Here is a 17,201-nt window from a genome sequence, read left to right on the forward strand (position 1 = left end):
TAACATAAATATTATTGATCATGAAGTTTCCTTTCAGCTAAGCATATGGGACACAAACATATACTGTGTATTTTCTTGTATTATTTCTATTTTTTTTTTATTAAAAACATGTAGAAAAATGCTTAAGAGCTCCAGCTGTGGAGTATAGCAGTCAACAAGTATTTAAAGTGGAGAGAACTTCTGTAACAAAAGGGGTTTATTTTATTGATTACAAGGGCAGTTATCCTGTTTCCCATCACTACACACTGCAGGGGAATCAAACCCTTAGGGGTTTCTAGATCCTTTTATTTAAAGATTTTAAAGAACTGTGGACTGAAGGAGCTTCCTTAGACCTCAAGGCCATCACAAGAAGTGTTCTGTCACCTGCTCACCTAACACAATAATCCCTGAAAAACTGAATTTCCATGTTGTTTGCCTAAGAGGACAAAGACGATTTGAGCTAATTGAGTTAATAAAGATGATCTCTACTGGACAAACTTGTTCAAACTGTATTACTCTTATGAGTCACTTTTAATTGTATGCTGCTAGTGAGAACTTGATGTGTTATAGACTTCTTCATCCTTTTCACAGCTTTTGTTGCTCAACGTCATTGTCAACTCTGCCTCAAAGTGAAAGTTTTTATGCGCATTCGTGTTTATACAATCTGTAGTATTTGAATTTCATCTGTCCTACAACAGCATCAAATTTCATCAGTGCTTGAGGAATTTGACTGACTGCAAACATGAGCAACTTGTTGTAATTGAAACAATTTCACTTGTTTCATTGCTGCTGTGTTTGAACTTCACAGCACAGCTTGAGGCAAGCCTTGGAACCTTTTATGCTCCAACAAGACCCCTCTTGGATACAACCGTGCTGGAGTACAGGGACCCAATCAGCAGATATGCAAGAAGGTTCTTCCACCACCTGCTCAGGTGAATGACAGTTTCAACTTCTATCAACTTAAAATTAATTGCATATTTCAATAACTGCCTACTTTAATGTGGTAACATTTTCCAAGAGGACCACCCCTGAAAAAAATGCATTCATTGTTACTGTTTGTTTAACTTGCACTTCATTCCTTTCAAGTAGAGTATTTCAGATAAAATGCTATTCAGAGCTCTTCTATCATCAATACACTTAAAATGAATCACCCTTTCCCTTTTAGCTTGATAGAAAAAAGATAGCATGCTTCTTAGAGGTTTATATTCACCAGCTGCTTGCAGATTAACTATTGAAACAGCTTACAAACTTGGAGAAAACACCAAGTTTAAACAGATTCTAAAATGCAAATGAATGGTGCATGGTCCAAGACATTTTGGCTTTGCACCATTGAAATTGAGCATTTTGTTATTCTCACCCTCAAAGTTCTTGTATAGAAATTCATATTCCAGCAATTTTCAGTGAATTTTCAGTGCCATTGAAATAAGAGAAAATGAAATATTGCATTTGTCTGTAAATTATATGACGTTAGAAGAGTCATAATACCAAATTCAGCTAGAATTTATAGTACATTGATTTATAGCTATATTTTTCTTCATAATAAATTAATAGCCTAAATTTCAATCAGTTATAAATATCAATATACAGCAGTTTAACCTGTCCATGTGTTCAACCACAAATATAGCTGAAACATTCCCTCTGAGAATTATCCAGTGAGTGAAAATAAGGAGACATTACCTTCTGAATGATATGGTATTTGTAACACCTTGTTGAGGAGGAGTGTAGATGAACATAGTGAGAAGACTTGCAATGCACGCTTTTTTGATGATTCATTCAGATTACATACGTTGTCTGCATATGCAAAGCTAGGAACTGCAAGTTACTTTGATAGTACAGTTTGTGCTCCTTTCAGATCTTAAAGAGAAATATTTTATACTGTCTTCTGCATTTTGAATCTGAATAAGATCACTTTCTGCTAAACGGGTCCATTCTAATGGGGAAATTATACTAAGTAGAAGAATGCTCCAAATATCTGCATAATATGCACTAGCTATTCACTGGAGCTCTCTTAATAGATGAGGCCACAATAGCGGGCACAAACTCTGGTTTTGTCTTTCTCCTAGAAACCAGCAGGGAAGATCTGTTGCTGCAGTGGCCAACTGTAGTGGCTGTGGGCCAGTTGCCTGCAGAGGATAGCTGCAGAAAGAACGCCTCAGAGATTGCTGAGAGGTGTGACTATAGTGCTCTTACATCTGCAAGAGAAAGGTGTATTCCCTCTGACTCAGGATTTGCTTCCAAATGCTAGCAGGCATGCAGAGGCATGGGGCCCTGGCTAAGCTTTCAGCCCTTGGGGCTGCTGAACACAGCTGAAACACTGACTCAATCCCCCTAGCAAGCAAGAAGCTTCGGTGTCAGAATACTGCCTGGACAGTATGTAGCACAGACAGGAGGTGTGTAGGAGAGTCTCCCCGAGTCTTTCACCCCTACTATAAAGCAGCCCTTGAAGAATCTACGGTTGTGACAGTTTTTGGAACAAATGTGTGCTATTTTGCTGTTTCCCTATTGTCAAAGGGATTTGTATTCCACAGAATCAAAGTGATAGGATCATGTGATTGCTGCAGAACAGATGGTAATGCTTAAAGCTTATCTGAGAAGACATAATCTAAGTACAAAATGAAATGTTCAAAAATGGGAGATTTATCTGATAGAAAGCAAGGAAATGATGTTCAAAGCTGATCTTTATTGTATTAAAGTGGCTGTGCCTTAATTGGTGTTTATTTCCTCTTAGATGTTTTCTTAAGTGACTAGAATTATTTGAATGTAGGCTAAGCAGAGAGTACCACATTATTTGTCGGAGGAATGGTAAACCATGGTTCTGGGTGAGAATGCCATCTAGGCACAACGCAATGTCTAGGAGAATCATGGGGAGGCACAACGCTCACTAATTCTTTCAGGCACGCAGAAGTTGCAGCCACTGCTATTACATCTGTCTGTGAGGAGCCAGCAAGGCAAACCACTTCCACCAGCCTCCATTTACAATTATAGGCTCAAAACAGGAAGAAAAGTGAGAAGAGAATTATGCTGTTCCCTTTTCAGGTCACCGTATTATGCCTATGAGGGCACTGAAAACGGAGTAGTCCTCCCAATACCTGTTAGAGATGGCAACTGTATCAGGGCGTCAGGAAGACTACATTTTAAGTCAGTTATATGTTCTCTGTCTCAACCCTTGTTATTTATTTATTTATTCACTTTTTTACCCTTATTCATTTAGCACTAAATACTTGCAGGCTAGTTACAAATAGTTAATGAATCTCTTCAGAGTGAATTTTTTATACCGCAGATGTGTCTGCATGACCAAACGAGAAGACTTGAATGCAGAAGCACTGTAAACTGTCAATGCCAACTTGATGCAGCACTAGGGACGTTTGTTACTCTTTTATAAGCACAAGGAGACAAAAGCAAAGTGATCACTTTGTACCCTATTGCAGCAAGAAGTGGAGGAAACATGGCGCTTCCTACGTTACATGCACTATAAGTATGGCTGGTATTAAAAAAGTATTTCTTGGAATAGAGTAGGGTCTTCTGCAATTCCTTTGGGCTTCAGAGAAAGCAAGCAGCAGATGCGCAGAAGCTAAATCTAGAGGATAAGGAGCTAAAACACGGGGAGAAACTCAGAACTGGGGTAGGAGGAGTGAGGAAAGTGGGCTTAGAAACATGAGTAAAAGAAAAGGAATTGGGGACAAAGGCCTAAAGTCAGGGATGGGGACATGCAGAGTCCTGCAAAAAAGGCAGAGTGGGAATATGGAGTGAAATGGGGGAAGACAGCTTAGGATGTGTCTGGTGGGCTATAGAGGAGACCAGACACATAAGGAATGGATAGGGAAGGGCAGAGTCTTTCATACAAGATTAAAACATTAAAAGACTTAAGTTTCTAGATCTAAATCTGAAAAATGTTCATATAAACAAGTCTTCACCCCCCTCTCCAGCTTTCCTTTGAATGCCCCACCAATCTGCCTTAAGCCTTTTCTAGAAGGACCCACTCTTGGGAGAGAAATATTAATTCATTCTACGTGCTGAGACAATCTTTGACCTGCCTGCTGAGTCTGCCAAAAAGGTGCCAGTTATTGTTGTACTTTTAAAGATGTGAGTGTCTGTATTTACTGGAATTGAGAAATACAGTTACCTTTTCAGAAAGGCTATCCTCACCTAGTAATAATCATGTGCCAATGATTTTAATCTTCACTGTAGGCTGAAAGGTTGTACATCCAGTTGCAAATAGCTGGAGACATCCATTTTCACATTATCAGGGAGATTATAGGCTAACTATTTTTCTACCATCAAAGAGATCAGTTTCTAGAAAATGCTGAACGCGGTGATGGTAGCTTCCCTCTTTAAGATGTCGGACACCTTAGAAAGAAGATGCTCTGTCATTACTGGCTGTATTACAAGTATGGGTTAGAAAATGGTGCTGCAACCTGAGATGGGCCAAGGAACACCGACAGCACGATTGAAACAGATCGCAATTAGAAGGAAGGAAAATGCCTTGCAACATGTTTGATGCAGCCATGTTATTGTATCCGTTGTTACAAAAGCGAAGTTCTTAAATTTGCAAACCACGCAGCATCTTCAGCTTCCACTAAAATAGAAGCTTAGAGCTTTGCAGGTATAGGCCCTGAATATATAATATGGAATACCTCCAAAAGCGGGCGTTCAGTATACAAAATTAAAATTACAGGCCTCTTAATTATATGCCAGGGATCCATTACAACAGTATTTATGGAATGAATAATTATTTTCACTTTAAATTCTTATCTATAATTAAAAAATACAGGAACTGAATTACAAGTATAGAAATATATCTTAGGTGTTCCTTGCCACTTGAGTAGCACTCTGGTATTTTATTATGATGTCACTGCTTATAATAATCTAATGCATTATATCATTATGTAAAATGTTGAGCAGAGGTGGATTTATTAGGAAGCCTTGGGGAGCTGTAACCTTCTTGCCCTCACCCTTTTGTTGAGCGCTGCCTGCTAAGTGTATTTGTGTAATACGGGAGTGGCTGCACAACCTCCTGCCTCTGTACAACAGCCTCATCTAGCCATGTACGGAACATGGAATGGGATGGAATCGTTCTTCACTCGTTAACTGTGGCATCGCTGAGTCATGGCTTTGCTTCACTCTGACCAAGCATTCGTAAATTGTACTTGTCATGTTTTCTAATGCATGAAATTATCTTGTTTGTTTGACACACACACACGGGCACAAACATACGCCCACTCTGTTTTGTTCACATTTTTCTGTCTCTGTCAGAGAGACAGCGAGAAAGTAATGTACCGTGAGCTGGAGGTAAAGGCTGGGCTGGAAAGAAGTCTGAAATGAAGCTCAGGAGTTGTAGAATTAGAATGCAACAGCAGTTCCATGTTTCTGCTGTGCCATTTCCTCCTTCATCGTTCTGTTCTTGTGTTTGTGAATACGCAGTTTAAGGATCTTATTTCTTTTTTTACATGGAAAAATACTAAGATTCAAAACCATTTGGACCTTTCCATCTGATAACTCCATTAAGAGAATGTCATTGGATTTTTTTTTCCATAGTACAAATAAGTTTCCCTACAAAGCAAAGCTCTGTTGTAAGTAACAGGATAGTGCACCTGCTTCTTTCAAAAGCAAAGTGCAGCTCTGGTCACTGGTAGCATTTTGGATGGATTCGTGAAAGATTCTCCTTTGTCTGAATCCAAAAATTAAAACCTCCGCCATGTTTTTACTGTTACAGGTTTTACTCCTACAAATCTTCTCGGAAGTGTTGTGTGCTCTTCCCAGTGTTCAGTATAAGATGTTACTGGTTAAATGCAAAGAAGAATGCAGCTATATGTTGGGCAGAACATTCATAAAGTGTTGTGACCTTACACGCAAAACTCGATCAAGCTTATTTGTAAATAAACACTGATAAAGGAGATGAGAAAGTGGGTGGTCAGTAGCATCAGGGGAGATCTGCTTCCAGTCAGTACTGATTTTTATGAATCACTTCACTATTCAAGAGCTGTACTACCTGACATGATGCCTTGACACAGTCAGTTATCGCTTAAGTCTAAGGCAGCCTTTGAAAAGCTAAAATAAAGCTCTTTCGCCCTGCAGGTACATCACTTATGCAGTACTAACTACCCCTTGGTAAGCAGGTTCTCGTATCACTACAGTGCAATCTGCAAAGTAGATATTCACTGTGAGTATTCCATCCTAAATAGGAACCTAAATCAAAGGTGAAAAAATGCCTCAACACCATAGGAATAGTTCCCAATCCCGTCTGTTGCCAACTGTATGGAACTGAGGGACAAAGTGAGCAAAAAGCTTTTATGATCCTTTTTAAGAGCACCCTAAAAGTAGAATCTGTAATTATATTGGTACATAGTGTGTCACAAAATATGTATAAACATTAATGATGACATGGTTCAGGACTAAGAATGCCTTTTATATTCACAAGGTAACCTATTAGGCATTAAATTATGCCTTCAGATAAAATGGCTGCTGATGTCAGTCAGGTTCTCTATGGTGGCCACATGAACAGAATTCATCTCTATGGGAGTAAGTTCAGTAGCAGCATTCTGACTAAAGTAGCACCTTCTGGAGAGGACTTTGAAGAGTCATTTTTTGTCGTCTTGTGAAAACGATCAAAACCAAAGGTTTTCCTGTTACCACAGCACTGATAAATGAGAATTTCAATTGCTGTGATGGAACTGCACATGAAAAGATTCCCCTGGTTATGGTTCTTGACCTGTTTTAGAAACAAGAAATAAAGGCACTTATTTAATGGAACTAGATTATTTTTGCAGTTAAAGAGGTTAAATATCTCAGGAAAAGTTTAGAATGTCTTAGCTTCAATCCTGTGTTGCTAATGATTTTTTTTTTGTTAAACCAGCTCCACAACAGTTTTCAATTTCAGTCAGATGCTTTGATGCCACAGGAATGGCTCCAGGATTTAATTCTCTAGTGGTGATTACAGTGTAAGAAATATTGAGCAAAATATTGGGGGGGAACAAATGACATGACATAATTGCTCGAGAATAAAATCCCATTAAGATAAACCACAAGAAATCTGTGTCAGAGATTTGGGCAACATTTTCTGCTGAACCTAATGGGAGACATTGCTTGGAGCACAGGAAAAATGGCCCCTCCCACACACTTAGAGCAGTCCCAGAGCTACTCTAATGTGGAGCCATTTCCCACAGCCACCAACAGATGGCTATTTGGTGGCCCAGAGTACCATAAGACCTCCAGTTCTCTGCTACGTCCCCACCCATGGGACTGCACTAGAAAAAAGGAACACAGAATAGCTACACTGGACTAATGTTCTTTATGCCAAGGCTATTCCCACATGCTGGTTAATCTGACTTTGATATTGCTACTTTGAGAAGCTGAGCCCACATAGAGACCATTGTTTTGTTGTGCGTGTAACTGATAATCTGCCCTCATAAGGTGGCTTTTTCCTGCTGTACCAGCTGTGCAATTCCCTTGAAGTCTGAGGGGCTTTGGGCATACATCAATTGCAGAAAAAATGCCAATATACCGTATTCATCAACAAAAACTCAAGAATAAGTTCTTAACAACACATCTCCACCCTTGAGCAGCTGCAGTAAGTCAGCCTCAGCTTTCCTTTGCAGGTCATCAGTTACTCCCCCCGCATCAACTCTGCCTAGTCACTAATGGTATCTCCTTCTGGAGTGACACTTAAAAATCTCTTCTTGAGGTCCTGACCAAGAACCTGAATTTAAGGTGGGTTTTTTTTTTCCTTGCAGCCTTTCCAGATTGTTTCATGTCTCATCTCTTTACCGAGATACTTTTTCTCCATTTTCTTCAGAGTCTTCCTGAGCCCCACCATTACACTTAACTTTTCTGTATATGGACCAACTGACAATATTCTGTCTTGAGCTCATCTCACCAGATCAGACAGAACATGGCTTGGCAAACTGTAATCCATTTGTTGTGTGCAAAAAATTGTTTGTTTTCCTTCCTGAAGAGCTTTGGTTTTCTGACTTTTCTCCCACTCCCATCCACTACCCTCAAGAAAGAGCTAATTGAACAGGGAGACAGCCCTAGGCTTTCTATCCTTAGATGCAGAGCTCCCTTTTATGGTTCTTCAGAACCAAAGAGCCTGCTAAAGAAAGCATACCATAAGTAAAATGTAGAACAAAAGTCTGCAATAGTCAGTTGTCCAATAACTGGATGTAGTGTCTTGAGGTGTGCACCTCACCTCTCCTGACTTAATAATGCGGAATTTAGATGTCCTATGTGCTTGTCTGGGCTTCCTCTGTAGTTACTATAAACTACATGGGCACCCAAAGGATGAGTAATCACATTGAAGGGAGATGTCCAAGATAAGTGTGAAGAATCAAATGTCAGTGCCTGTCCCTATCAATTAACTATAAAGGGAGCCTACCTGATTAGCTTAAATTAGCCATGTAAAGGTGAGCTATTTGAAGGTAAATGGAATGATTTGCACTGTAAATGTCTAGCTCCTGTATATCATTATTACTGGCCAGTTAACAGAAAGATCTTAGATACTCAGATATAGTTTCTGTAATAGAAGGAGAGAGGCACAAAGACTAGCAAAAATATATGAAGAAAGGCTTACAGAAAGACACAAAAAGCGGACAGGCATGCAGCTCTCTTTAAAAGTCCCATTTAGACCAGTTGGCCAGAATCAGAGAGGGTGGGGATGTTGCTTAGTTTACACTAGTAAGGGTTGAGTATCAGTAAAAGAGGTTATGCTATAGATAGATAAACAATTATGTATGACTAGCACTAGATAAAATTCATCCAGAATTTCTAAAGGTAGTCAGCCATAAAATAGCTGAAATACACATTGTGGTGTATAACTTCTTATTTAGAATGACCTTAGCAGCTGAGGATAGGAACATGGAAAATATGTCAGTTTTCAAAACCTAGTCTAGAGAGGCCTTGAAGAACTATAGTCCTTAAGTCCGATGTCTGTACTAGTGAAATTAGTAGAAACTATATTAAAAAAAAATTGTGAACATACAGGCAAACACATTGTATTGGGGGGGAGCCAGCAGGATTTCTGTAAAGGCAAGTCATGTCTCAAAACTCTGAATTCTTTGATATCAGCAATCATGTCAGTAGTGGATATCCAGCTGCTACTGATGAAAGTTTGGCCATTGGACACCCTTTTGGAAGGTCTCCCACCAAAATGTTTTAAAGAAACTAAGTTGCCATAAGATAAAAGGGAAGCTCCTCTTTCATAGATAAGTAATTCCTTAAAAGGTAAGAAACAGAGTAAGAGTAAATGGTCAGTTGTCAATGGAGGTCACCAATGGAAATTATAAGTATAGCAGATCTATACTCAGAAGTAGCCTGGCAAAGAAACAATAGTGAGGTGCCAGCATTTGCTAATGATACTAAATTATTAAGACTGCTAAAGTTAGGGCCTGCTGTGAGGAACAGCAAAAGGGCTTCACAGGACTCAGTAACATAGTGTCAAAAGATAAAGTTAGATGTAAATAAATTCAAAGTGAAGCACACAGTGGGGGGTGACTCCTAGCTCCATGTATAAAATGATGGAGTCTGAGCTCGCCATTATTCTGGAAGAAGAATTTGGTCTTGTAACTCTACAGCTGTAAAATAGTCAGCTCGGTGCTCAGCAGGAGTACAAAAAGCAAATTGGATGACAGGAATTCTTAGCAAAGGAACAGACACCAAAACAGTGAACTTCAGTTCACCTGAATTTTGTGTGTGGTTTTGGAGTCCCATAATCTGTAAAAGGATGTAGTAGCTTTCGGAATGGCAGCCAGGTTGATTAAAGGCATGAAACATCTTTAGTGAAAAGAAAGACTGAATAGAGTAAAACTCCTCAACCTAAAGTGAAGGGCAGCTGAGATAGAGATCTATTAAATTGTGAGTGTGAGGGAGAAAGAGCACAGTAAATGGCTGCTCACTGATACAAAAACAAGGGGTCATCAAGCAAAGCTTAACACGTGGCAGTTTCAAAATACAGTGATTCTTCACGTAACATATAATTAAAACATGAAGCTCCTTACCACAGGATGTTGTGGATCATAAAATTGTGTATGAGTTGAAAGGCAAGGTTCAGGGAAGAGAAATTCACTGAGGAGTACCAACACAGAAACCACCTCTGGCTCAGCAAATCCCTCAAACACAAGTTCTTGGAGACTAGGATAGGGAAGTATCACTGTGAGCTTGCCCTGTTCATAGGTTCTTTCCTAGGCACCTAACTGTTGGCAGGGTATTAGGTTAGATGTACCTTTGGTCTGAGCAAATGGTCGTTCTCACATTTTATATTCTTGTGCGTGATGCTGCACAGAAAACACATAAAATACTCATTAGTTTTCTGTTTGCTGCTCCAAAAATGTGCCAAAATTCTTACGATCAAACTTCTAGAGAATTTCTTGTCTGGCTGTCCTGTGGCTATCTTTGCTGTAGTGGAGTTCTTATGTGTGAGAATTTTATGAGCATTACTACTGCATTATTTTATTATAAAGCAGTAATATTGGCTATTGACAAACCTAGATAGAAAAAGAGTAAATATGCCTTAATGGACCTGTAACTACTCAACAAGGGATTCAAAATTTGGCTCTGCACCATGACTTTGTAATGAGATATTTGTCTCCAGGCAGCCAGCTTTAGAAAATACTGAGCTACTATGTTTTCTCTGAGGTCTTAGCACTAAAAAAACGCACATCTTATCCAATGTCAGGCATGAGGGAGAACTGGCTCTGTACCTCATGGAAAGTGAAGGAGGAAAAGGGCCTGTTCATCCTAACTTTAATACAGAATTTCCATCTGCTGCAGTTTGAAATTGCAGATATCACACATATGCAATAGGGATTTATTATAGAGGCAGCAACTCATCCTTAACCATAGCGATGATACTGGGCCTCTGTTATAGAGCTGTCTTTAGTGTGTAGACATGCTGATATGTTTGCTCAATAAAATCCAGCTTTCAAGACATACTGTTAAGTTTACATGATCACCGGAGTGAGAGGGATAAAGCTGGAGAAGAAGAAAAGCAGAAGCGAATTAACGCAATAAAGGCTAGGATTTAACAGACAGGGTTGAGTAAAATAAATGTGAAACAACAGGTGTCACTGACTCTTATCAGCATTTTTAATTAACACCTGTTTTTAGCCCAGAGTACTTTGGAAGAGTATGTTGGAGTGTGTCTGTATTTAAAGATAAAGATAGACTGTTGAGAAGTTACTAAGTAGTAAGAGGTTGGGGGAACGGAGGGGTTTGGGGGTGGGGGGAGGCTGTGTTTGCTGGGTGGGTGTTAGATGCAGCTTAGAGAAACCTGAAAGCAAGCCACTATGATAAAATTGCCAGGTAGGGAAATATTGCTATGGCAACAAAATATATTCTTCTGCAGGAAAATTAGTATGAAAAAGGAAATACAGAGTGTGGGAAATTCAAAGGAAGTACACATTACAAGAAGAGAGGAGATTGAATCTATTTTAAAAAGAAATAAACCATCATAGTTTCAATTTATATAATAATAATAATTTATAAGAGTAGTAAGTTCCTGTTACCTAGAATTTTATAGCACCTACTACTGAAAATCTCAGAGCACTTGACAGACATGAAAGAATTGCGCTACACAGTAGGAAAATGTTGCTATTACTCCCAACAGTCATCCTCTTCAGTGGCCCATTCAACAACAACCCAGGCTAACATGATCCACCAACATCACGTGGGAAGTGGGTGACATAAATGTTCTTAGAATCAGGATCTTTAAATTAGTATTTATTTGGTGTAGATACAACAGTTCTATAGTGTTAAACTAGTGCTGTTTTATAGTTAATTTGAGCAAAGGCCAACAAATAAATGACATAGCTTTTTTTACAGCTAAACCTACTACTTTTTCTAGAATATTTCACATATCTAGACTATTTCTTACTAAATATGTATTTTAAAAGTTTAAATGATGCCTTCTTACTAAACTACTTCAGTCAAAAATTAATTTGATTCACTTGAAAGTCTGACTCAAAAATGCCTGAACGGCTTTTCTTTGAGCATAGAAAGTCTGTCCTCAGAAGAATGCTTGTTTAACATCGAGTCATCTGAACTATTTCACACAAGAATACATTTAGATTTCCTAGAGCAGAATGTCATCCAAGAAGATAGGAATCACATGGTAAATTGGTTTTAGGTTGGGGTTTTGTTTTGTTTTGTTTTGTTTTTCTGCTTGGGAATGTCTTCAAGATTCACAACCAGTTACAGCCCTCAAGGGCTTTCTCTGGCCAGGGAGCCATACTGTCTGGCTCCCCTTATTAGCTTTCTCTTTCCTCCTATTTTTTTAATTTGGTTGCCCAGTTTGTTTTCTTGCTTCATACCAGAGGGTACCCTTTGATGTGAAGGGCATTCGGTTCTACACCTAACGATCTATAAAGTTATAGATGGACTTCCTTTGGTTCGGAGATATGTAATTTGGCAGTACACTTCAAGTAACAGAAATTTTGGGTGGCTTGAGATATTTATGCCCTTTTCAAATTTTCTCATGGTTATTCACTAACTTTTACTTGAGACCTATTTGTGTATGACTTTGAAAGCTTCCATAAGGGATTTGTTTTTAAACAAGTCACTCAGGCCCCAAATCCAGCACTTCACTTAACATGCTCATATCTAGGGCCCATAGAAAATTATAGGTCATAAACCCATGCATTAATGCTTTGCTAAATTTGGGCCTGAAGGGATGTATAGATTATACCTGGACAACCTTTACATCTAAAATACAATTTAGAAGATTATCCCCTTGACTCACATACGTATAGTCCCGGTGGCTGTTTCTCTATTAGCCTTTGGTGTCCTCTGCAGCACTTTCTCTTTGTCAGTATGAGAGTGTCTTAGAAGGCAACGAGGTTGCGGACCCTCCTCAGAAGTTTGTGTGTCCCGTTCAAAAGAGCTCATAATCTAAAAAACTAGTAGCATAATAGGAAGAGGTTGGCAAAATAGTACCACTAGCATCTCAGAAGTTGTAACTTACTAATGCATCCATTGATTATTCTGTCAGTTCCCTTCTAAGTTACAGAAACATTGATAAATCTCAACCAACTCTACAGAGGGTAGAAGTCTCAGAAATAAGCAAATGCCTGCCAGTTTTGTGAAAATTGGCAACTGGTTAGGGTTAAATAAAGTGCAGGATGTTATCTCCATCCCAAAAAGCTACAAGGAAAGCCCAGCAGATAGATGTTCTGCCAATGAAGACATGCACTGCTTAACACCAAACACAGTCTACGTTGCCTCTTGCTCAAACCATTGTTGGGAAGGAGCTGAGTATGTCCTGCTGGGAGAAGGACGGTATATTGTCTGGAGCATATTTTAGCAGGGCAGATAGAGAACAGGTAGTTACTGAACCGAGACCTGTGTAGGAGGAAGCATAGGAAACTAATCAACAATAGTCTTTGCTGCTCACAGAATATTTTCTTTTTAAAACTGCAGTTATGGTTTAAATTTCTAAGGGCGATACATGAAACTTTTGGTATGCCTTTGCACATATGTTGGTGTTGAAGCAGTCTAGCTACAGTAAACTAGTACTCAGCAATTAGTTGATCTTAGCCAAAGGAGATCAGTAGTATCGAGGACAGTCTATTTTCCAGACAGTTCATTATCCAAACAAATAATAAGACGTTACAAAGTAAATTCACAAATTTTGAGACTGAGTCCCCCAAATCATGAGATTCTGAAACATAAACCTACAGTTTGGGGAGAGAGGGAAAGACAAGTTCTTTGGAGAGTTCCTGGTATTCAGGCTGCATTCAGTGGTCTGATTTTCTCTGCAATCATTGTATTTAAAATAGGATGTCCTACTGAACTCAATAGGGTAAAATTGTGTCAGTTTTTGTTGACTTTTGTTTAAAATGTTTTGTGGTTTTTAATGAAAGGTAAGATCTTGATGTATTTATTCCTTTACAGGAACTCATAAGTGCCAGTATTACAGCATTCGCTATAAAATGCAGAATACTAATACTATAATTTATATATGAAAGGTTACATAGTAACCTAAGTCTTCAGAATTTACTGAATTTTTACTTTAAAATATTTCCTTGAAGGTCAGTAGAATTTCAGAGTTGTCATTTTAAGGATGCGCTGAAGTTACACCATCTATACCTGACTTCATTACGCATCAATATTTTTCATGTGAAATATATAAGACCTTAAGCCCTGGACCAAGGTTTTCTAAATGGGCTCTGAAGCTGTGTTCTAAAATACAGCTACATGCCTAAATCAGTGGTGTTACGTTCAACAGTTTGTTGAAAACCAATCTGTCCCCATTTAAATCAACCACTTAGTAACCTAGCCACACACTCCTTGCATTTTTTAACCTGATAATCTCTAATTATTCTGGCTCAGAATTCCATTGAAACGGGATGCAGAGGCATTTTACAAATGTTGTTCTTTATTTTAATATTGTCCCATTTAAAAGGAAAATATTTCAGATAATAACAACTTTTTTTGAAGGAAAAAAACCTCATGAAAACCATTTCTGTTCCAAAAATTGCTGATATGAGAACTTAGGGGAAACAGCTCCTTTTATGAATAATTATTATTATTGTGTTTAAGAAATGGGCAAGATGCCTAGAAATTGAATGAAAGAATGAGCTATTAAATTGAAATATTAAATGAAATAACTGAATTAAAAGTGATCATGTAAACCCTGCAGTAAATGTTGGGAGCTGTAGCTGATTGAACATATTTTCATCATCTGTTTTGTATGCTTAAATACAATTGCTTGATGTAAGTAAACACTTGATTGATATTCTGAATACTTTAAAATCTGCATATGCATCACAGAATACTGAACAATTAAAACTTAATTTCAGTGTAGTTTGATTACATGTAAATTATTTCAATATTCATTTTTTCCTGTTCTGTTTGCTCCGTGCATATTTAATATTCACTTTTTGAATGCATATCACCCTTGATTGGACTGTGAGATGAGGAGGACTCTGAAATTTCTTCCATTAAAAAAGATTGGCTTATAAATATTATTTGTGCCACAGCTTTTCCCCTGCAGATTATTTTCTAAATGTTGTGTACCCTTATTGAAGACAAGGAAAAAAACCTGCTGCAGCCCTCCTTTATCAGCCCAGCACAAGGAATATGCTTACATGGTCGATGGGCATGTCTAAGAAGGCTTGTTGGTTGTAACTAGTCCCTAAAGAAATGTTTCCATCTTTTCTGCACTGTATTTCTCTCTTGCTTGCATGAGCTCTCTCTCCCTTCCCTTCCTCCTCCCTCCACATGATTCTTTTTTTCTGGTTCCTGGATTTCTTAGGAGGTGTTTTAATATTATGGGTAAATATTACCAGTATTTTCAAGTTGACCATTTTCAGTCTGAAAAATGTATCTCTATCTTTAAGTGACCACATTCAATTTAGGTGTTGTGGAATACAGATGAAAAAATTCTCCTTTGACATATCTGTAGAAGCTCTTGTAAAAACTAAAGAGACTTCTTTTCCATTCTCTGCAAGCTGCAATTTGTGCACATTGTTTTGATCTATGGTATTTGTAATCACCTTATTTCTGAACATCCAACAGGAGGAAAACCTGGCCATTTGATTCGCTTTTTATTTATGCCAGTGAAAAGAATAACCTCTCTGGAGTTAGTAGATAATATTTAATTTTTTATTACTTATATATTTTATTTAAAAATAAATGCTTTCCTGGCATCTTTTCAGTTAAGCCACATTCTCAAAATACAAGCAGGCAGCGGGTCTGCCACTCCATCATGGAAAGCAGGTCTGGATTCTTCTCTGCCTCAACTGTTTTTGACCTGCATAACCCTTGTCATATCACCCACATTTCCCCTTGTTTCCTTGTGCATACAACAGATATACTAATAGTCATCTTTTTAAATTTTTGCAGGATACATAGAAAGGTTGCCTAAGTGCATATAATAACAGTATTATTTTATTATGTGAGAATTTGAACTTAATATTGTATGTGCTAAACAGCTTGCAGGGAAATGTTTTCCTATCTGTCCTAGATAGTTAGTTTTCAATCTGTCCTAGTTGAGTGTTTTAATCTTGAAGGTCATATTTCTGTTGGCTGTCACTTTGACCAAACGAGTGGCTGAACTTCATGGTTTACAGGCAGATTTCGTTATCTCTCTTTTTCAAGAGACATATAAGTCTCGATTGCTGGAGTTATTGTGAAGCAAGCAATAAGTAACAAAGTGGAGGGAGGGGCGGGAGGACGCTCGCTTCAAGACCGGTACCCTGTAGATGCCATTTTTAGAAAGCAAATATTGTATCTTGTAATTGTAGCACAAGAACAAAAGGAAGGGTGTTTTGCTTGAGGGTTTTTTTGTTTGTTTGAGGAGCTGATAAACTGTAAGTGAAGTGTGCTAGCAATGGCAAAGCTCCCCATGACAAAATCCTTGTAAAACAGACATTATTAACTTGAAGTTGGTCTCATGCTGGACAGAATTCTCTCTCTAATTGTTCCTGTAGAATAAAAAGAACACAACATCTATGCTAAAGAGTCTCAAAATAACAAGTATCTTCTAGTAAAGCTAATTTTAAAAAACCCCTGGACATTCTTGACTGATTTAATACTGTTTGCCTAAGTAATGCAAACTTGTCACTCTTGTTTGAAACCTCCACCTTATTTTAAAGCAATTCCATTTATAATAATTTATGAAGTATCTGTGATTGTTATTTCCAGCTCTCTTGGTTTGTGGAGAGTGTTTCTTGGATAGTCTTCCCCTCCCCTCCTTTTTTTTTTCCTCAGTACAGATCTGAATATAATGAGCTAACTTCACAGTTTTATGACTAGGGGCCATAATGAGACTGAAGTTTGTATGTTGATTAAAGGAAAGAAATTTAAATCTTTCTGAAACAGCAAAGAAATGACAGCTTTAAGGCCATGATTCTGTTCTGCAGGTCAATCAACGAAAAAGTTACTTAATATTTTTTGGTTGCAGGCATTTTTGGCTTGGCTAAAGCAAATGTCATTCAAATACTCTGTATAGTTATAACTTTGGAAAAACAAAATAATGATGCAGACATTCTTTTTAGCTAGTCATATATCCGGTTTCTGTTTGGTTTCCAATTTCCCATCTAAGTACTAGGAATGTATATTTAATCCATAATATGTGCCAGAAAAATATATACATTATAGCTATTCAAGATACACATATTTTAACATGTACTTATTTGTCTTAATTAAACATAGCTTCAGAAGCAGCATTACAATGCAATGTATTTTAATGGAAAATCCTTCATAGAAAGCATGTGGAAAAGCTTCAGATACAT

The 17,201-nt window shown here is 38.0% G+C and overlaps 1 protein-coding gene across 1 annotated transcript in view; it reads left to right on the forward strand.

Moving 5' to 3' along the window:
- WDPCP (WD repeat containing planar cell polarity effector) overlaps positions 1-17,201 on the forward strand; it is a 105,281-nt gene that overhangs the window by 38,529 nt on the left and 49,551 nt on the right. Inside the window, exon 10 of the mRNA XM_086460867.1 lies at positions 788-911. Coding sequence (XP_086316993.1) covers positions 788-911 — 124 coding nt within the window. The remainder of the gene's footprint in view (positions 1-787; positions 912-17,201) is intronic.

Source organism: Leptosomus discolor, chromosome 2 (assembly GCF_034619465.1).
Source record: "Leptosomus discolor isolate bLepDis1 chromosome 2, bLepDis1.hap2, whole genome shotgun sequence".
In the NCBI taxonomy this organism is placed as follows: domain Eukaryota; kingdom Metazoa; phylum Chordata; class Aves; order Leptosomiformes; family Leptosomidae; genus Leptosomus; species Leptosomus discolor.